At 54.3% G+C, this 22,024-nt stretch overlaps 1 protein-coding gene across 1 annotated transcript; it reads left to right on the forward strand.

Moving 5' to 3' along the window:
• The first annotated feature begins 10,245 nt into the window (after positions 1-10,245).
• LOC141972958 (olfactory receptor 14A16-like) lies at positions 10,246-12,498 on the forward strand. Its single transcript, XM_074931025.1, has 2 exons — positions 10,246-11,153; positions 12,432-12,498. Exons 1-2 carry the CDS (start codon positions 10,246-10,248, stop codon positions 12,496-12,498), a joined length of 975 nt encoding a protein of 324 aa, XP_074787126.1.
• The last annotated feature ends 9,526 nt before the right edge of the window (positions 12,499-22,024 follow it).

A 22,024-nucleotide genomic window follows, 5' to 3' on the forward strand; every position in this document is an offset into this window, starting at 1 on the left:
CCGTAGGTGAGGCATCCAACGTCGCTGCAAGCAGGTCCGGCCTCTAAATCAACAGGCCAAAATAACTGGCAACTTTCTTTGAGCGGGAACATCTGATTTCATCCTCCTGTTGGGTTCCACCTGGAGCCTGGCCAGCACTCCAGGGGGAAAACCAAGGGAGTTTCTAAGTAAGGTTAAACACTTGAGCTCTTAATTCTTAATATCACTAAACAAAGAAAGTGGAATACACACATTCCTACAGCATCTTATCCTTATTAATAACTATATTTTATCTAAACTACATTTTGCACTAGTGACTAGTAAGCCTAGATATCTCATTAAGGAGTTACAATTACTGTTAGCATTTTCTCTTAAAAGAATTGGCGACTGTAGTGTGGTTTGTTCTGTTGCAGCAGCAAACATTACCCAGACATTCTGCTGAAATGATCAAAGAGATCACAAACTGTCGGCACAGGGGCACCCACAGCACCCACAGCTGGATCCTGAGTGCTGGCTGCCTCTCACCCTCAGGTGGGGTTGCACACACCTTGCCGGTAACCACCAGGGACTGTGACCTGTGCAGACACCAGCATCACCTCTTCCCCGGGTTATTAAAGGAACCGGTCCTTCCCAGTTACCCCTGTCTAGGGTTTTGTTAACGCTTGAGCTTTGCTCTGGACTTCTTGTCGATCTGGTATCTGTGATGAGAAGTGACACACTATTGGTGGCACCTGTGAGACGGGAATGTTTAAAAGGTTTGAAGAGATGGAGTCTGTCTGGTATTCAGGGCAAGTTGATAAAGAAAATTGTTTTTGTATTGCCCTGGCGTTCTGGTGGAAAAAATGCCTGTGTTTTTCATCCCACTGAACCAGCAGAGCATATGGCTGCCCTGGAGCCAAGATCTCTCCCCCCGTTTGTTTTTGCAGAAGCGCTTTCAAGGTTTGGCGTGTTCTTTCTACGATGGCTTGTGCCGTGGGGGAATGCAGTATATTGCGATGCTTGTCTGTCTGCGATGGTGTTAGCTATGCCGTGAAGATCCTGTTTTGCTTTCTCTGCAAGTACTTTGGGTGATGTCAGTGAAGGATCTTTTCACAAAATATCAAACAAGCTATGCAGATCATCATGAGTTAGGCCCACGACGGCTGTATCTAATTTATGGTTCCCAACAGTGTCTGTAAATCTTTTAAAGTCTTAATATCAGTTTTAAGTTGTCGCAGGACAATACACACAGGTGATTCGGTTCACAAGGTGAGTGTCAGGGGGGTTTCAGGGTGGGTTGTGCTACAGTGGTGATTAAGACAAATTTGACCCAATTTGAGTTCCCCATCGAGTCATACAGTCATGACCCCAGAATGCAATAGGGGTTTCCAATATAAATGGATGAATATTTGCTCCCCAATTTTCTGGGCCCCTCACATGAATGAGATCCTCGCTTTGAATCGTTACAGCATGACACCAACCCTGAACAGCATTTGAGGTACCAGGGCTAACAGCCAATCTGCTCACAGATATTATGGTCACATCTGCACCAGTATCTAAAATCCCTGTCAGCTCGGCAGATTTTTTAGCTTTAACGAGAGTACATTTTACCAGAAGTCAACCTTGTGTCATGTTTAAATCCAAAAATATTTAAGGGGTGCCTGCTGATCCAAATCCTGAGTCATTGCGGCTTCTTGGCATAATATTAGGGGGAGCCGCAGTAAAATTAACAAGCTGAACAATTTTCGACCCTTTTGTTACAGAACACAGGGGTACAGACCATAATTTTGATTTTCCTCTTCATAACCAGCATCTACGACCCCTGGTAAAACAAACAACCCCCATCAGGTTGCAGATGACCTTTTGACAATATTTTCATTAGGCAGATGGTTCAGAGGTGCACTCTCCCCGCAGAGTGTGCACCTAAATTCCAAACAACAACCAACACAGAATGACTGCCTCCTGCTAGAGGAGTATTTCACCTGGAACACTGAGAACACTGAGCCCGAACCAACCGCCGCACCGATGACCCAATCGCTATCCCTGAGCCATCGCCTCCAGTACAGCTGGTGTAGTCGGAGGTTTTGCAGCCCGTTCTTATTAATGCTTTTCTCTAAATCGTTAACAACAGAAAAATGCCGTCCTCCCCAACGTGGCTGATGTCCCGGCTCCTAGTTCGCAGGAGTAAGAATCTCTCTTGCCATGTCCATATTCCCTTGCGCCAAGGTTCTTTCGCCTCAATTTTACCTACGGATCATTCTCAGTTAAGCGAGGACAGAGGCCAGATTCTTTTTCAGGATTTACAGCATCAGGGTCTAAAAGATTATCACACCATTCTGATTCTTCAAACAATAAATCTGGCTCTTTAAAGTGTCCCTTAGCCTTGCCCAGACCAATCAGCGCGGCTAAGTTTTTTATTGGACTTACTCCCCGCTTTGCTAAAAAGCAAAAATCTTAGGGCTACCTCACGTGTAATATTCCTGCCTGGGCGAAAATTCCTCAAATTCCTCAAATTCCTTAATTCCTTAAATTCCTGGATCATGTGGCCTGACGACCTTCTTTAATATCCGATCAAGTAGCCAAAGACCAGTGTAGTTAATTCCTTAATTCCTTATTCCTTGGCCGTTCCTAGGTAAGTCCCTACCGCGGCCTTTCCGGGGCAGCCCTTCTCGGAGTGAAAACTCTCCTGAAGCAAGACTTTCGATCTGCTGCCCCGATGTCAGTCTTACGATCCTGGTGCTTTGGAGATGGCACGCATCTGCTGCTCTTTGTCAGTCTTACGATCTTGTCGCCTTCCTGCTCCGAGTCCGTCCGCCGCTTCCCGGGTTCTGGACTGGCAGCATAAAGGTGAATTTCTGGCTCGCTGGGCCCTTGACTCCTCAGGCCAGCAGGGCTGAGATGGAACATCGAGACGGGCTCGTGACTGAGGGGTGGACACCGTGAATGTGCTACGATCAAGCAACCAATCGGTTAAAGCCCCTTTGGTACAGAGGATGATGGTTAAAATATAAATATGGGGAGGCCTGGCAGGTGGATTATATCCCACTCCCACAAACTCGGCACGACAAAGCCCCCGTAGTGCTCCCTGGGATTATGTTGGGGAAGACCGTCGGGGTTACTCCTCCATCGGGTAAAGTTAAACCCGTGCGTGGGCTTACTTTTGCCCAAGGCCCTGGGTGCCCTTGGTGGGGGAGCCAGAAGGATGGAGAGGGCCGATGTGTGCCTCGATGGGAGCTGGTTTTAGGTGAGAACAGCCAAAGAACCGCAGTGTCACATACCCCTGGTATTGCCCACAGTGCCTTGCAGCATCCTCGGGTCACAGCCAAAGCCTCCTGCTCGCACCGAGTGAGCCGACTCCGCCTCATTCCTCAGGTTACGGGCAGATGGAACCCGAAGTTACGGACTAAATGACCTCAGCAAACATTGTGGAAGGACGGAGCAGAGACCGAGGGAACGATACCTGATTGGAATTTGGAACGTGCAGGCTTCCGGAAACCCACATCACCCCCAAAAATCCCGTGTCTCCTGTCTGTAGTCGCTGATAATTTATTAAACCACGACAACGTCCACCTTGACACTCCAGGCCACCATCATCCACTGTCAATCCCGACTCTCCATCAGACTTTGGTCCCGTGGGGCTCTTAAAGGGGCAGCGCATCCCTGCTGGTGACCCCATGGCTAAACGCCAGGTAGCCACCAAGTTGCTTTATCACTTGACTCTCCTGCCCCTTTCCCCCTTGTTTTTCTCAACAGGGCAAAAATGGGAATGAAAATAAGATAAACCAACCCTTGGGGGTAAAACAAAAGGAGTTTGAAAAAAAACAAAGCAAAAGTGCACACGTGGAAGCAAAAAAAATAAACAAACCACAAACCCCACAGAAAAGAGATTAATTATCTACTTGCCACGGAGAGGCGCTGTCGTGCCTTCCCAGGGAGCAGGGCTACCACATACGGAGCGGTTGCCTCGGAGCACCAAGTGTGACCACACCCCCTTCCTCCTTTGTCCCAGCTTTATACTGAGCAGATGTCACGTGGTCTGGAATATCCCTTTGGTCAGTTTGGGTCAGCAGTAAAGGCCAACGATGGCCAACAAAGGCCAACGATAGTCAACAAAAGCCAACAAAGGCCAAGGATGACCAACGATGGCCAACGATGGCCAACAAAGGCCAACCAAGGCCAAGGATCGCCAAAAAAACCAACGATGGCCAATAAAGGCCAGCAATGGCCAATAAGGACCAATGATGGCCAACAAAGTCCAGCAATGACCAATGATGGCCAACAAATGCCAACAAAAGCCAACAAAGACCAGCAATGGCCAACAAAGGCCAACAAAGTCAGAACTGGATCACGTGGCCCATTACTGGATCATGTTTTCTTACCGTCCCCTGGCACGGCCAAGGCCTTGTCCCCAGAGGTGCTCCCCAGCCAGGCAGCGCCCTTCTCCCGCCACAGCAGGGTGTCCGTCCGTCCCAGGTGCAAGACGTCACCTTTGTCCTTCTTCTGTCTCATGAGGTTCCTCACAGGATGGTCCCGTTGCCTGGCAGGGTTCATCTGAACGGCGCCCCCAGGGCTCAGGAATTGTCGTCTCTAGTGTCAGTGACAAGCACGGCCACAGCTGCCCCCTCTGGGTCATGGGTGCACCCAGAAGGGTCCCCTGTGCTGCCACAACGCCCCAGTATGTCCCAGTGACCTCCAGGTATTCCCTGCACCACAGCTCTCTCAGCCTCCAATGGGTGTTTTACCCATCTCGTTGCCACCCCAGCCCGGCTGTAACGGCCTAATTTAGGTACGAGAATATTGAGGGAGACCTTGTCCAGTGGTCTGGTTGACTTGGAGTCAGGTGACCCCCACCGTTCTCCTCCCAGCTACCAAGGCGGCCACTTCCCCATGAAGGCAATCAGGTTGGGGAGCCATGATGTCCCCTTGGGGGGTCTGTTTGGGCACTGCCTGTTCTTCTGGGTGCCCGGGAATGTCACCCGAGAGGGCTCATTGGAAGGGCCACTCCTCACCTCGTGCACCCAGTGGGTGCTGGGGGGGCAATTCTGGCCTCTTTCAAAAGTGGGTGCGACGTTGGCTTGTCCTCACCCACCAGAGACCTCCCCCAACCCCGTGATGTTTAAAAGGGAATATTAAAAAAAAAAAAAATGGCTCTTTCACAGTAAATTCATTGCCAATTCTGGGCAACGCTGTATGAAATTAATTTTTCATTTATTTTCACCTGTCCCAATAGAACGTACCATTCCTGAAGACACATTTTTCCAATGCAACCTCACTAGGAAAAAAAAAATAAAAAATAAAAGATTTTCCCAACTATTCTTTTATATTCTTTCTCATCCTTTCGGTACGTTCCGATTCCTCTCAGCTCGCTAGCTGCTGCTTTGAACTTCAGGTGGTTAAAATCTTGCCTCTCTCTCAGCAGACTAATTGTCTTCTTGGCCAACTCCTCCAGTATGTTTATCTCTACCTTTTTCTATCTGAACACCGAAAATATTTCTCATAAGATTACCTTTGTAGAAAGCAACCTCATTGGAGACAGCTTGGCCTTGACTTATGGGAGAGAATGAAACTTGGTTATGTTTGACATTGATTCTGCAAACAGCAGAAATCCTTCTGCGCCCGTGTGCAGGCGGTTCTCCAAGGACAGCAGGGGGGAGATTGTGCAAAGGAGCTGTAACCTCCCGCTGCAGAGATCAGAGGAGAAATCTGATGTAAGGAGAGATGATGCGAGTCCCAGGCGGCTGAGGAGAGAAATGCTGGGACTGGGGGTGAGGACAAAGGTTGTCCGGACTGTGTTGGACCCCAAGGGACTGTCCAGGAGATCTCCCGAGGAGATGCTCTGCATCGATGTCAGTCAGAGAGTGCTGCTATCGCCTCTTCTCTAAAGTGTAAATTAAATAATGTGCTCTTTAAAATACAGATTGATTTGTATTAGGGGCACTTTGAAATCTTCCTCCTTAACTACACCAGGAAATGACTCCAATTAGCTGCACAAGTCCTGAAGACTTGAAGAAATCTAAAGGAAGAGAACGAGCTCGTTAGGGCTTTGTGTATTTTAATGAGCCCCGTGGTGTATTTGGCCCCATGTCCATGATGCTCAGGCCCTGAGAGGAGACTGAGCAAAGGACTCAACAAGTCCAAGTCAGCAGCAAAGCTCCCCGTGCCCTGAAGCCCTGATTGGCCCCACGGAGGGCCAGGACTGACAAAGCCTCTGCAGGGACTCGTTAGAGCAGAGAATTGGAGGCTGTGATTGCAGGCAGGCAAAGGCCCTGTGCAGGGCTGTCCTGCTGTGAAACCCTTGGGTTGGTGATGGAGCACAAAGGCCAAGCCCTGACCCTCAGGCCCTGGGAAGGAGATGCTGCCCCTCGTGTGTGGCTCAGGGCTCTTCCTGGGGGCAGGGGCTGTGAGGGGGAGCAATGCCAAGTGTAGGAAACTGCACAACCCCTCCCGCCTTCCCCAAGCAATGGCGAAGAAGAAATGAAGTGCAGAGCCTCCCAATCAAGTTTCTCCTGTGAGGCCTCAGTGGCAGAGGCAACTGCCATAGCCCAGGGGAGAAAGACCTTGGTCCTGTTGGGCCTTTTCGCCGTGCCAGAGCCCTTGGCCATCTCGCCTGCCGGCTGTCCTACACTGGCCCGTGCCGGCACCTCTTTCCCTCCAGGCTGCAGACACCCATCTTGCTTTCCCACCCAGCTCCTACCTCAGCATTTCCACACCTTCACTGATGTCTCTCCACCCTCACCGGCTGTTCCTTGAGAGACAAACCATGGGCTGATCCTGACTCCCTCGGCGGGATCTCTTGCACCACACTGCACATCTGAGTGACATCTCTTATCCTTCAATGCAGTATGAATCTTCCAAGATGTGCTTTGTTCAGTTTTGCTTCCGAGTACCAAGAAATGCTCCATCACTCGGAAACCCCCCTTCAAGGAGCTGCAGGCTGTTTGTACAGTGCCCTGAGGCTGCACCTCACCAGGCTCAAGCAGCCCAGGTTTCTCAGCCTCTCCACCAAGTCCTTGTGCAAACCAGCACCCAAGCCTGCTGCTGGCCTGCCAGGGATTGCGGCAGGTGTGACCTCACAGCTGCCTTCACAGCCATGCACCTGCTGCTGGCCCACGAGATCCTGAGGCACAGCTGAGCTCATCCCAGCGCTCCACACCAGCTCCTCCTCGTGGCCCACGAGGGGATCAGATACAGGTCACCTCACGTTCTGCTTCCAAGGCCTTACGGCTGCTCTAGAACCCTGCAGTGCCTGTGCTGCCCCCAAGGGCCAGACAGACCAAGTCAGGGTTAGGATAGGGACTCAGGGGGACGGGGTCAGAGTGTGGGAACAAGGGCTTCCGAGGGTTAGGTGGTAAAACCCAGGCTGTTACTGGGGCACACTGGGATGCCCTGGAGTGTCATGGCCATGGGAGGGGAGGGTCTGAGGGCAGCAGAACTCATGGTGCCTGCCTTTTTCAGTTCCCCCTGTAGAGACACCACAAGACCTCCATGGTTGCTGGGATGTCCCCAGTACCAGCAAGGGATGGGAGAACCAAAGTGCCCTCCAGTTGCCCAGACTGGAGGCCCTCCAAGTCCCCCCCACTAATTACCACCACGCCATAACCTGCTCTCGCTTTGAGGAATGCCTCGGGAAGAAGAGCAAAGGGGTGCTCTGGACTGGATCTTGGTGGGCTGGGGGTGGGCACAGCTTTCCCCAGTCCCCACAGGCCCATGGCTTCCCCCTGGTCTGAGCAGGAAAATCCCTTCTGCCCTGCCCAGCCCCATTCCTCCAAGTGTCCCCGGGGATACCTGTCCATGCAAGGGCCAGGGGTGGGGACGGAGACACGGAGAGAGTGAGGAATTCATGTCCTCCAAAGGGGAGGGGTGGAGGTGGGGGAGACCCAAAGACAGGGCACTGGGGGGAATTAGTGGACACCAGGGTACGGGGCTGGAGGGGTTGCCGGGACAGGACTGTGTCGAGTGCAAGTGAGGATGAAAGGAATTCAAGTGGAGGGACACGGAGACTGCAAGCAGAGTGGCTGTTGGGGACAGAAGGAAGAGGAGTGCAGAGGACAAACCCAATGGGATTGGAGAGTGTTTGGGAGTGGGGGATCAAGGCAGGGGATCCGGGGACACTCCTGCAGGGGACAGGATGGACAGTGAAGGAGTGAGGGGAGAGAGGGAAGGAAAGGCCTCGGGAGGGATTCAAGGGAGGGGATTTGGGGACCCCAGAGAGGACATGAAAGAGATGCCAGGGATGAGATGTCTGAAGGGAGCAAACCAATGGGATAGGGAGGGATAAAAGGGGTGGAGGTGGGGGCATCAGGACAAGAATTTTCCTTTGTAGTAAGATACAGTGTGAGAAAGGTCTAATGCCACCAAGTGCAGCTCAGGAGGCCCAGGCTGGGCACAGAGCAATGTCCCTGGAAGGGCAGTGCTGTGGTGGAACAGGTCACCCCGAGGGAGACTGGAGCAGCCCCAGGCTTTGTGTGTCAAGGAGCAGGCAGGGAGGACGCAGAGATCTCAGGAAAGGAAGGGAGATGCTCAGGGGAGAGCAGGGTGTGGGAGCTGGGTGGACGTCTCCAGCCGGCAGAGAAAGAGGTGCAGGTGTGGGACACGGTGGGACAGCCTGTGGTGGAGACGACAGAGGGGTGAGCAAAGTCTGAGCATCCCCCAGCAGAGCTGAGCTCTCTCTGCCCTTGGCTCTGGCTGGTGTCTCTGCCACTGGTGGCCATGAGGAAGCCCCTTCCCCTTCCAGCACTGGGTCTCATGGCCTCCCCTTCCTCAGCCGAGAGCCTGGCAGGGGTTGGACCATAGTCCTGCCCTTGGCATTGCCCATCCCCACATCACCCTGCCCCGGGAAGAGCCCTGAGCAATGGGTGAGGGACAGGACCTGATTTCCCAGGTTCTGGGGGTGAGGCCATGGCCCTTTGACTTTACGTAACACACCCAGGTTTTCTCAGAATCTGTTCCACACTGACAGGGCCTTTGTTTACCGATATTCTCTGCCTCGAGTTTTCTTGTCTAATTAGACAATGGGGAGGCTTTGTCAGTAACGGTCCTCACTGGGAGCCATTAACACTCCAACAAACTTTGCAGTTGGCCTCTGGCTTTGACTTCCTGACTGGCACCTTCATCATCCAATCACTGTCTGAGGTCCATGGACTCAGACCAACCCTCCTCAAGGAGTCATTAAAATGCCTTGGGCTTGCATTCTGCTGTGCTGCTGGGCCGGGCTGCTGGGCTGGAGGGAGCTGAGGGCAAGTGGTCAGCGCTGCAGAGAGCCAGCTCTGCCCAGGAGCAGCTCCTCTGCAAAGCGCAGCAGGGCTGAGGGCACTGCCTGCAGGCACCGAGGGCAGAGGAGCCGGGCACAGAGAGGGCAGAGGCAGACGGCACTGGCAGGGTGCTGAGAGCTCACTGCAGGAGAAATCTTCCCAGCAGGTAACATGGTAAGTGAACTCTTGTTTTGCTGGGTGGGCAGGGGGAGGTGGCATTTTATTCCTCCTTTCTAGAGAAAGTGCTAAGGCAGCTGTTTCATTAGCACATCTTTAATTGTCTCCTGAGCCCCTGCAGAGGCAGAGCTGCCCCTGGGCAGGGCCCTGCTGCCAGGAGGGGTCTGCAGGGCAGAGCTGAGCACCCAGCGGGTGGGATGGGGGCTGTGAGCACTGACAGGGAGGAGACGTGGGGACAGAGAAGCAGCTCCTGGCTGGGACAGCTCCAGGCACCAGAGACATGGGCAGGGAGTCAGAGGGAGCTGCTGCTGGAAACACCTTGGGGGCAGGAATTCAGGCACCCCCTGCCATCCCCTGCAGTGCAGACACCCACTCCAGAGGAGCCCCCTGGTCTCCTCTCCCAGCCAGCAGAGCCCCACCCGCTGTCCCTGTGCTGCCTCCTCCCAGCAGCACTGGGGCATTTCCCCACCTTTCCCCGTGGGCCTCTGCTCCCCGCGTTGGGATCACCGGACGTTCGGGGATGGGCGGGGGTTCAGCTGGGAGCAAGACCTGTGGGCACTGCCATGCAGATGTTTCCCTGGGAGTGAAACGTCCGAGTGCCCTCGCCATCTGCAGGCTCCGGGGGACACAAAGGAGCCAGTTCCCCCCTCAGGACACCCCATCTTTAGGGCACTGGACTCTTTCCCAGTGGGGTCCTGCTGGGCTGCAGCCTGTCCTCCAGAAGGGCACAGCTCTCCCCGGGCAGCTCTGTGTTCTCCAGCAGCCCCGTGAGGAACTGGATGGAGAGAAATGAGAAATCTGTCCCGACTGATTGATGCTTTTTCCTCTGTGAACAGGCCCTCGTGCCGTGAGGGAGCAAATGTCCAACGGCAGCTCCATCACCGAGTTCCTCCTCCTGGCATTCGCAGACAGACGGGAGCTGCAGCTCCTGCACTTCTGGCTCTTCCTGGGCATCTCCCTGGCTGCCCTCCTGGGCAACGGCCTCATCATCACCGCCATCGCCTGTGACCACCGCCTGCACACCCCCATGTACTTCTTCCTCCTCAACCTCTCCCTCCTCGACCTGGGCTCCATCTCCACCACTCTCCCCAAAGCCATGGCCAACTCCCTCTGGCACAACAGGCACATCTCCTACTCGGGGTGTGCTGCACAGCTCTTTATGTTTCTATTCTTGCTCTCAGCAGAGTATTTCCTTATTACAGTCATGTCCTACGACCGCTACGTTGCCATCTGCAAACCCCTGCACTACGGGACCCTCCTGGGCAGCAGAGCTTGTGTCCACATGGCAGCAGCTGCCTGGGGCACTGGATTACTCAATGCTGTGCTGCTCACGGCCAACACATTTTCACTGCCTCTCTGCCAAGGCAACACGCTTGACCAGTTCTTCTGTGAAATCCCCCAGATCCTCAAGCTCTCCTGCTCACACTCCTACCTCAGGGAAGTTGGGCTTATCATGGTCAGTGCCTGTTTGGCTTTTGGGTGTTTTGTGTTCATTGTGGTGTCCTATGTGCAGATCTTCAGGGCCGTGCTGAGGATCCCCTCTGAGCAGGGACGGCACAAAGCCTTTTCCACGTGCCTCCCTCACCTGGCCGTGGTCTCCCTGTTTGTTTGCACTTCATTTTTTGCCCACCTGAAGCCCCCCTCCCTCTCCTCCCCATCCCTGGACCTGGTGGTGTCATTTCTGTACTCGGTGGTGCCTCCAGCAGTGAACCCCCTCATCTACAGCATGAGGAACCGGGAGATAAAGGATGCCCTGAGGAAACTGATAACCAGATGTTATTTTGAAGGAAGAAACTGCTCATCTGCTGCTGCAGAGGTTTAACTTTGTACTGGCCCAGGATATCATGTACATTTTCTGTAGTTGATGGTTGTATTACACTTAGAAAGAGGTTTCCACTCCCCTTCTAATTCACTGTCTGCTTTTCTTTTCTGATCGAGTGGCTGGATTAATGAGGAGCCATGATCCGTGTGTGTTTTAAAAAAACAAAGGGCATGCATTGACTTTTTTTTCTTCTGAGATTTTTCCTGTAAGATTTTAAGGACCTGCACGAAAAATCCTGTGTGCAGAGGTGGAGGGGAAGAGAGTCCCAGCATGGCAGCCCTGCCAGGGAGCACTTGGTCCTCCAGAGATGTTCTCTCTTCCCTTCCACACTCTCTTTCTGATCCCTTCGGTTTGGTGTGAGGCCTGAGTGCTCGGGCAGCTTGGTCACACCCCTGCTGTGTGACAGCCCTGTGACCGCAGGCAGGGACAGGCACCGGGCACTTGTGTGACAGAGCCGGCCTCCCGAAGAGCGGTTCCCTCATGAAAGAGGATCTGCTCAGGGCAGTGCCTGAAGGCTGAGCTCTTCTCCCAAACCTGATCTCAAGAACACGCCCAAGGAAGTGGCCCGCAGAGGAAAACCCCAGCGAAGAGGTGAACAGTGTGATTTGCAGGGTGGGGGCTGGCAGCAGTGTCCTCGCACAGCCAGGCCTCCTGGGAGAGACCTGAAGGAGCAGGCTCTGCTCTGTGTCTGCGCTCACTGGACACACTGGGGCAGCTGCCTGTGCTGCTCTGGCTGGGAGAGAGTTCCTTTTCTTGCTGGGAGCTGCTATGGGGCTGGGGTTTGGTTTGTGCCATGAACAGTGCTGGTAACGCAGGGCTGATTTCGTTATTGCTGAGCAGGGCTTACTCCGTTATATAAAGCTGGGGGAAGAAGGATTAACATGGGGACATTCAAAGTTACAACATTTCTCTTCCCAAATCACAGTTACATGTGATGAAGCCCTGATGTTCTGGAGATGGCTGAAGCCCTGCCCGCAAATGGGAAGTAGGGAATGAATTCCATGTTTTCATTTTGCCAGTGTGTGTGACTTTTACTTTACCTATTCAAGTGTCTTTATCTCAAGCCACTAGTTTTCTCAGTATTACACTTCTGATTCACTCTCCCATGCAGCACAGAGGAGTGAGTGAGTGGCTGTGTGGGGCTCAGATGCTGGCTGGGGTTAAACCATGACCCTGACCCAGGGAAATCATCACGCTCCAGCCCCTCCCAAACACCATTTCCAGCTTTGGCCTCTCACCCTAGATCATAGAGGGTCTTTGTCACTCCACAGAGGGACACCAAATGAGTAGGTCAGAAGTTCATGTTTGCATTTTATGGAGGAGATGTAAACATGCACATCATGTGTGTGAGGTGAGAGAGCACAACTGCCATCAGCTATTCCTGGGGGTGCTGTGAAGGTGTGTGGCACAAACAGGGTCATGAGGTCACTTCACATTGACAGTAACGTCCCCTGGGCAACCCCCTGGCTGCAGCCCTGGGAGGTGTTTCCTTGAACCGAGGTCCCCGAGTCCATTCCTCATGCCGTGGGGCATCTCCCACGAGTGCAGAGCAGGGTGATCAGCACAGGGCTGAGGGGCCTCCCAGCCTCTGGCCGTGGCAGCAGGAGCCCAGAGAGACACGACGACTCCGGCAATGCACTGCCTCTGCGTGTGCAAGGGAAGGACTCGTGTCTCTGAACCCCCTGTGTGTAAGGTGAGGGCATGGGGCCAGCTGAGATGTGGGCACCTGACAGAGCCCGGACACTTGTGTGTGTGACCCAGGAACAACCCCCACTCTCCCAGTGAGACTCATCTCCGCTGCCTTGGACAGGCTCATGGCAAGTGCTCCTGTTGGCTCCGTCACCCTCGCCGGTGATTCTGGGCTGAGCCCTCAGAAGGGCCAGAGCAATCAGAGAGGTTCTGGGGTCCATGGAGTAGGCCGAGGGCAAACCCATCTTCAAGAAGGGCAGGAATGAGAACTGGGAGAATTATAGGGGAGAGTTATAGGCTTGTCAGCTTCCCTCCATCCCTGGGAAGGTCGTAGGCTACGTCCTCCTTCAGCCGTGTCCAGGTAGCTGAAGGCCAAGGAAGGGATTGCTGACCCACAACAGACCGGGGAAAGCAGGGTGTGTTGTGCACATGGGATTGTGCAAGGCCTGTGACATGGTCTCCCATCGTGTTCTCATAGCCAGGTTGGTGCTGCCTGGGCTGAAGAAGTGGACGTTAGGGTGGGTGGGATGTTGGCTGGGTGATCAACCTTAAATGCCATCAGGGGTACAAAGTCCTGCGTGCAGCCGGTCACTAGCGGCATCCCTCAGTGACCAGCTCCTGGGCCAACACAGTGAACATCTTTCCTGTCCCCCTCTACGATGGGACAGAGCGCACATCAGCTCCTTTGTGGGTGATGCGAAGCTGGAGAGAGGCCTTGAACAACCTCACCTGGTTCAACTTGCCTTCAGCTTGAGAGTTGGACAAGAGGTTTTTCAGGGCTCTCTTCACCCCTGAGTTACTCTTTGATTCTATGGATCTTTCCCTTGACAAGGTTTCTGATGACAGAATAGCCTGAGGGAGAAGAGAAAATATCAAGCAACAAAGAGGAGCTATGAAATGTGTCAACACAGCTACAGCAGTTCCTGTGAAGAATGCTTCTCCACTCAGACCAGTAATAAGAAATATATGTGATAGGTGTTAATAAAGAAGCAGAGTTTGCTCTGGTCAGGTCCTGGGCCATGAGGAGGGGGTGGATGCGCACGGTATTATGAGTCAGTTGTGTCTCAGACAGTCTCAGTCCAGCAGGAAGCGTGTGGCTGTGAAGGGACCGTGAGGTCAGTTCTGTCTCTGGGGTGAGAGGCCAGCAGCAGGTACCCGGCTGGGAAAGTGCCTCTGCCAAAGCCGCCGCAGGCCTCACCCAGGAGAAGGGCTGGGCCGTGGGCTGTCGTGTCCATTCCACCTGAGCACACGTGGGACAGCAGCAGGCACAGGGCTTGGGCACGTCCCTCCCAGAAGCCGGAAGGCCACAGCGGCCCCGTGGTTGAGAAGGTCCTGGTGGGGTTCCTGCTCTCTGGTCAGGGGAAAGGCCACAGGAAGCCTTTGGGTTGGGTTCCCTGCTGGGAGGGCGGTTTCGGAGGCCGTAGAGCTTTCCCTGGAGTGGGCAACATCAGTGAAGGTCGGGAAATGGTGGGGTGGGAGCAAGGCGGGGCAGGGAGATGGGTGCTGCAGCCTGCGGGGAGAGAGGGGCAGGGGTGGGACAGGGCAGAACAGCCCGCGGTGGGATGGCAAAGGGCGCTGGCAAGGCTGGGAGGGGCCCACAGAGCCCAGGTCTTTGTCCCCTCGTGTCACGGGTGAGTGGTGTAGATCACTGAGAGTATCACGGGGAAAGGTGTCTGAAAAAGTGATTTTAATGGGACTTTGTGAGAGTGTGACTTTATGAAATTTGATGGCAGCTTTCACTCGAGTACTGTCACGTCCCGCTCAGACGAGGGGACAAGTGACTCAGATTCACAAAGCCCAACAGAGCAGTCAAGTCTTAAAGCCCAAACATTAATTAACTCCCCACAATGTGCTAATTGAACACACGATAATTGGCTAAGGATATCGCAAGTTGTGGCGAGCAATACAATCTGCCTGGCATTGCTTAATGGAAAAGGGAAAGAGGGAGACAGAGGGACTGGGGGAATACAGATCACCGGTCTGGGTCCCTGCGCGGATCCCGCCGGCGAGGGTTCCAGGAGGCGGCATCAGTCTCCTTCGCTTCACTGCTCTCTCCAGGGCCCCCCACTTTCAGCCGCCCCACCTCCATTTATACCAACATTCCTTGTGTCCGTCCCCTAGGTCGAGCCACACACCTACGTACCCCATGTCTGGGGAGGGGTCAGGTGTTCCATGGGATGATGTAATTAGCATGGTCATGTCAGCCCTCATTAGCATATTGAGGGTGTTAACTTTAATATGCATTTCGTGGATAATGAAGCAAAGGTCACTCCCCGGACACATGGCCCTTGCAATGTGCCCAGGTGCCCCAGAGCAGGGCCGTCCTGTCTCCACAGGGCTCCCTCCCCCAGCTGCACCTGGTGTGATTGGGGCAGCCTCATCACCCTCGACCTCCACAACATCCACCCGGGGACTCGCTTTTGTCTTAGGAGTGTTTGAGGCATTTCTTCCATCAGCCCCAACTTTTGCTTTCTCGGGCTGTTTGTTAGTTTCTCGCAGGCCTGGTTTCTCACCCCTCACAGAACCCAATCCCAAACGCCCCTGCACTGCTCAGGATGGGGGAGAGGGGCCTGGAGTGAGGGAGTGAAGCTGAGCCTGGGGAGGGAGGAGGAAAGGTGTTGTTTAATGTTTGTTTGTGGGGTTTTTTATTATTATTATTAGAGCTGAGTTCATAATTAAATATCTGTTTCAATTGACAATAAATTCAGTTGTTTTCCTCCAAGTCCTGCCTTGCCCACATTGGGAACGGGGAAGAGATTTCCCTGTCCTTGTCCCCACCCAGCAGCTTTCTCACCCCCATTCTTCCTATTTTCTCCCCCATCCCGCTGGGGTGGGAGAGGCCGTGAGCGAGCAGCTGGGTGGCAGTTGGGTGATCAGCCACGGGTAACCCACCACAGCAAGAAGATGCCTCGGCTGGTGGGTGAGGGGAGAGCAGGGAAGGGGTTTCACCTCCGCAGTAACAATTCTTGTCACGCTGCATCCCGTCACAGCCCGATAGGCGTGAGGGAGGGGGGCTGGAAACAGGGTGAATGGCCGGATCCAGAAGGCCGTGGCCAAGAGCACAAAGTGCCCGTGGGAGCAGGGCACCAGTGGTGACCCCCAGGGGCCAGTCCTGAGTCCAGTCCTGTTTAACTGGTGGGTTTGCCGATGGCAATGGGAAGGGATGGGATGCAGATGGGAAGCTCGAGGGAGCTCGTGACTTCAGGCTGTGACTCTGGGAGTGACTATGGACAGAGTCTGGGGCAGGGGGGGCTGTGGGGGTTCTTGGGGTCTCTGCTTGACCAAAAATATGTTTTCTTTTGGTCTAAGCCCATCTCCACTGTGGAAATTGGAATCAGACGAGGTAAATTATATTAATATGCAGCAGAGGAGTGTATTTTATTTTTGATTGAACCATGCCTTCTGCTGATTTAGCTTTCTGGCAATTAAACATCCTTCTGTGTCTGCGTGCAGCTGTGTGCAAGTACCAAGTACAGCAGGTGGGAGTTGGTGGGAAAGGTCTGAAAGATGCAGCTTCAGACTGTCATGGAGAAAGCTCAGCTTTGAACAGAGGTGCTGGAAGTGCCAGGGGGCTGATGAGAGAAATGTGGGGTTGGAGGCAGGGACAAAGATTGCCCCCAGAGTGTCTGACATGGAGGGTCTTGGCTTCCCTCCATGTTCAGCCTCTATCAGCAGATGCTCAGGACCAATATCCAGTGGAGTTTGCTGATGTCACTTCATGGGTGAGCAGAAATACAAGGAGCAGTGGAAAGAGAAGAAATTGTTTCTTATTGCCATGTAGGACTGAAAGCTTTTCCCTTTGCCTGCACGGCTGAAACCTCTCACACTCACCCCGTCAGAAGGGAGGAATGAAGTTCTGCCAGAGACTTGGCTTGTCAGGGGGATTTGCGTGTTCATGAGCCCTCTGGTGCCAAGTTCCTGAACTGCAGGTGCAGCAGAGGGGTTGGAGTGGCCTCTAGAGAAGGGCAAGTCAGCAGCAAAGCTCCAAGGCTGTGAGGGTGTCAGTGATGCCCAGCGAGGGCCATCACTGGAGAGGCCGGGCAGGGAATGAGGAGACAAGGTTCCTGTCCCTGGGGCTGGGGAAGCAGGAAGGCAGAGGCTCTGCTCACAGGCTGCCAATCCAATGTTGAGGGGCCCTGAAAGGCCTTGATGGGTTTCATCCCCAGGAGGGTCCAGCCCTGAGCCCATCCCCTGGGAACGGGGATCCTTTCCCTCCTGGGATGCTCAGGGCTCTTCCTGGGGCAGGGAGAGGCAGGGGGTGATGCCGAGGCAGGACAGCGGTCGGATCCCCCCAGGCTCTGTGGAGGGTGGGCAGGAGGCAGCAAAGTGCTGTGCCTGTAGGAACTGGTGTCCTCTCAGGGTCCTCAGGGGAAGCGACAGCAGCCATAGTCGAGAGGACGAGGATTTCAGTTCTGTTGGGGGGTGCCAGCCTCAGCCAAGGGCCCATCCCCACCACAGGCTGTCCCACACTTTCCTCTGCCTCTGCCTGTTTCTCTGCAGATTTTAACCCCACCCCTGCTGCCCCACCTCACTCTGACCCCAGGCTGTCCCAGCACTTACTGATGACTCTCTGTCCTCACTGTCTTCAAACATAAAACTGTCATTGTCTGTGCTCTGACAAGGGCTGTGAGACCCCCAAAACCTGTGCAGCAGGTGATGAACTGATCACACACCCCATCCCCTGCCCCCCTGCGCCGCTGCGAGGGAGGAGGGAGAGAAATCAGGAGCAAAGCTGAGCCTGGGGAGAAAGCAGGGGAGGGGGAAGGGGCTTTTACATGTGGTAAAACCTCTCAGTGTCCCAGTCTGGGGTTTAACTTTTGTTGTTAGTGTTGGAATTAAATGGATGGGTTTTTTGTTCCCCTAACCTGTCTGTCTTTTGCTCATGGCCATAAGGGGTGAATCATCCCTCCCTGTCCCGATCTTGATGTCTGAGCTCTTTGTTGTGTTTTTTCCTTCCCACTCCGGAGAGGGGAGGGGTCACTGAAAGGCCGAGCTGGCCAGGGCTGTGAAGACTGGCTGCCATGACCCTGAAATAGCAGGGCCCCAGTTCAGGAGGGGAGGCAGGAAGCAGACTGGAAGACACCAGACGCCAGCATTCAGAGGAGCAGCCTTTGGCCTGTTCTGGGCAGTTTCCGTGGGGATCTCATGGTCAGCAGCGCTGAAGGGAAGCCCAGCTCACTGCAACTGGTCTGCAAGAGCATCTTCCCAGCTTGGCAATGGTCTGCTGCAAAACTCAGTGGAAACTGGAAAGTGAGGTCAAGGGCATGAGAACAAAGGTGTTGTCTGCTTCAGGAAGAGTTAACAAAGTAGCAGAGAGCATGTGGGAGCTCTGCTCCATGTAGTAAGGGTCTGTGGAGAAAGGTCTGAGACACTCTGTCCTCTTCTCCTCAGCCTTCCCCAGCAAGGTCTGCCCGGCCTTTGTGCCTCGAGGCAGGACTCTGGAGCAGAACAGTCAGGGGGCGGTGAAAACTAGATCAGAGGCTACTTGATGAACCTCAACCCTTCCAGTCCACAAGCGCAGAGGGGCTGCATCCCAGGGTGCTGAGAGAGCAGGATGATGTCACAGAGAGGCCACTCCCCATCATCTCTGAAAGGTTTTGGAGACTGGGGAAATAACGGGAGTTTATTGATATCACATGATCTGTAACCAGAACAGAAGGGAAATGGAAAAAGAATAAATGATTTCTTACTGTTCCTGAGAACTGAAACTTGTTCACCTTGACTGTGCTCCTGAAACCTCTGAGATGAAGCCCCTAAGAAGAGAGGAGTTAAGGGAAGTGCTGCCCACTGCCTTGGCTTGTCAGGGCATTTTGTCTGTTCCTGAGCCCTCTAGTGCCAAATTCCTAAACTGCAGATCCTGAAAGAAGAACCAACAAGGCTCTGGAGCACTAAAAGTCAGCAGCAAACCCCCGTGTGTCTGAGGGTATTACCGTGCCCCACCGAGGCCATCGCTGAAGAGACTCTGGAGGGAACCACCAGAAGAGGTGACCACCCCTGGGGGCGGGGGGAGGAGGAAATCAGAGGTGATGGAACCAGGCAGAAAAGGAACGTGGAGGTGGCTGTGAAGGGATCCTAGAGTAGAGTGACAGAAGAGTTTGGGCTGGAAAAGACCTTTAAATGCCATCTAATCCAAGCCCCTGCAATGAGCAGGGACACCTTCAACTAGATCACGTGGCTCAAAGCCCCGTCCAAAGCGACCTTGAATGTTCCCAGGGACGGGGCCTCTACCACCGCTCTGGGCAGCCTGTTCCAGGGTTTCTCCAGTGCCACTGTAAAAGTGTTCTTCCTTTTATCTCCCTGAATCTGCCCTCTTTTAGTCGAGAACCATTACACTGTGTCCTTTCACAAAAGTCTCCCCCCATCTCACTTTGAAGCCCCCTCTCAGCGCTGAAAGGCAGCAGCAAGGTCTCCTTGGAGCCTTCTCTTCTCCAGGCTGAAGAATCCCTCTGAATATTTTTGTGGCCCTCCTTTGGAGCCACTCCAAGAGTTCCATGTCCCTGCCGTGCTGAGAACCCGAGCTGGACGCAGCACTCCGGGGGCTCTCAGCACAGCAGAGCGGCACCATCCCCTCCCTCGAGCTGCCGCCACACTTCATTTGATGCAGTCCAGGACACGGTTGGCTTCCTGGGCTCGGAGTGCACATTGTCATCTCAGGGTCAACTTTTCCTGCACCAGCACCCCCAAGTCCTTTTCTGCAGGACTGCTCCCAGCACCTTCATCCTCCAGCCTGTGCTGATACTGGGATTTGCCTTGACCCAGATGCAGGACCTTGCACTTGGCCTTGTTGCGTTTCAGGAGGTTCGAAAGGCCCCACGTAGTACCTGCCAAGTAACCCCAACTCAATGACTTCAGTGGGACACAAAAGCTACAGAGGATATCTCTACAGTTACATCTGCTCCCTCCATGGTCACGGGGAGTGTGGGTGCTCTCCCGGTCATCATCAAGGGAAGAGCTGTGGTGGAAGGAAAGGCACCGTCACCCATCCTGGAGGGGACCTCAGGAGGTCTGTAGGCCAAGCACAAGCCCTGTCAGTGGAGACAGGAGAAACGAGGTTTGGGCTGTTTGTGTGCGGGGCTGTGGGAGTGGGAACCCTTGGCCTCTCCAGACACGTGTCCAGGAGTGATCTCTGCAGGAGCTGATCTCAGACTCTCCACCTGTCCAGGAGCTGCCCGGGGATCCCTCATCCCTCCAGGACCTGCCCTCCACCACCACAAAGGTCTCTCTCCAGCACAGTCACGGAACCACTGAGGCTGGCAGGCAGCCAGCTCCCACCTTCTCTCTGCTGCCTCTTCCTGCTTCATTTTTGTTAGGACTTTCTTCCTCATCCACACCAGCCTCCTGCCATGTTGCTTCACTTCCTGCCTGTAGGGATGGACTTTTGTGCCGCCTGAAGACGGGACTCTTGACCATCAAACAGCTCTCCCCTCTTCTCTGCAGGGTCACAGCCCACGAGATATTTCAACAGTCCAGAGCCTGCTCTCCTGACGTCCTGCTCTTTGCCTTCTTCCCTTCTCTCAGGAGCCTCAACTCTCCTTTGTCTCCCTTGACTGTTCCATCCCCGACCAGCTCTCCCTTGTTTCTAAGTCTGATTTCCTGCAGGACACCTCCCCTCACTGGCTCCTCCGTCACCCTTGTTGGGATGATGTTGTCAAGTAATTCCAAAAACCTCCTGGATCACTTTCACTTTGCTGTGTTGTCCCTTCAGCAAATATTGGGATAGGTCAGGACTGACATAAGGACCAGGGCTTCTTCCAGTAGAATGAAGGCTTCATCTACTGCTCTTCCTCACCGGGGGGTCTGTACCAGACATCCACCCACCACAGTGTTGCCCAGGAGCCTTCAGCTCTCAGCTGACTCATCCTCCATGCCCAGGCAGAGCTCCACACATTCCTGCTGCTCTCGCCCAGGAAGGACAATTTCCCTCCTGGGTCCATCCCCACAGCCTCATCAGTACCAGACCCTGAGGACTCACGGTTTCTGCAGGAGAAGGGACTGACAGTGTCATAAAACTCATGTTTCTCTGTTGGGAGAGACACCCCAGTCAAGCCAGCTGCACGCAAACATGGAAAGCTGACCAAATGGAGCTTCAGTGTGTGAGGAACTTGGGAATCTCTGGGATTGGGAAAACGGAAGCCACTTGAAGTTTGACAGGGAGAAGTAACCAGACGTACCTCAGTGTTGGATGGGGGGTGACTGCCCCATAGCTGAGGGCAGGCTGGGACCTGCCGGGCTGAGCAGCGGCTCTGAGGAGAAGGGCCTGGGCACTGTGAGGGATTCCCTACGAGCCAGGAGAGGATGGACACGATGAACAAGGGCAGCTGCCCACGGGGCTGCATTGGGAGGAGCGTGGGCCACCCAGACACCCTGGGTTACCATCCCCCTCCACTCAGCACTGGTGTGGCCCCACACACATGGGTGAGTCCCAGGGAGTGGGTCCCCATTCTGGAGAAGTGGGGGGGACCTGGAGAGTGTTGAGTGAAGCTCTGCCAAGGTTGGGTTTGGGAACCAGTGCCCATGGACTGTGTGGGGTGCCTGAGGGACCTGGAGTTCTTTGGCCCAGTGGTGTGGAGGCTCCAGGCAAAATAGGAGTAGCCTGAGAGTGACTGAGGGGGGAATTCAGAGATGATGGAGATTTTCACTGAAGTAAGAAAGAGCATGAGAAACACTAATGCCGAAAAGTACAGCAGGGGAGGCCCAGGCTGGGCAGAGAGCAATGTCCCTGGAAGGGCAGTGCTGTGGTGGAACAGGTCACCCCGAGGGAGACTGGAGCAGCCCCAGGCTTTGTGTGTCAAGGAGCAGGCAGGGAGGACGCAGAGATCTCAGGAAAGGAAGGGAGATGCTCAGGGGAGAGCAGGGTGTGGTAGCTGGGTGGACGTCTCCAGCCGGCAGAGAAAGAGGTGCAGGTGTGGGACACGGTGGGACAGCCTGTGGTGGAGACGACAGAGGGGTGAGCAAAGTCTGAGCATCCCCCAGCAGAGCTGAGCTCTCTCTGCCCTTGGCTCTGGCTGGTGTCTCTGCCACTGGTGCCATGAGGAAGCCCCTTCCCCTTCCAGCACTGGGTCTCATGGCCTCCCCTTCCCCAGCCGAGAGCCTGGCAGGGGTTGGACCATAGTCCTGCCCTTGGCAT

Source organism: Athene noctua, chromosome 38 (assembly GCF_965140245.1).
Source record: "Athene noctua chromosome 38, bAthNoc1.hap1.1, whole genome shotgun sequence".
In the NCBI taxonomy this organism is placed as follows: Eukaryota; Metazoa; Chordata; class Aves; order Strigiformes; family Strigidae; genus Athene; species Athene noctua.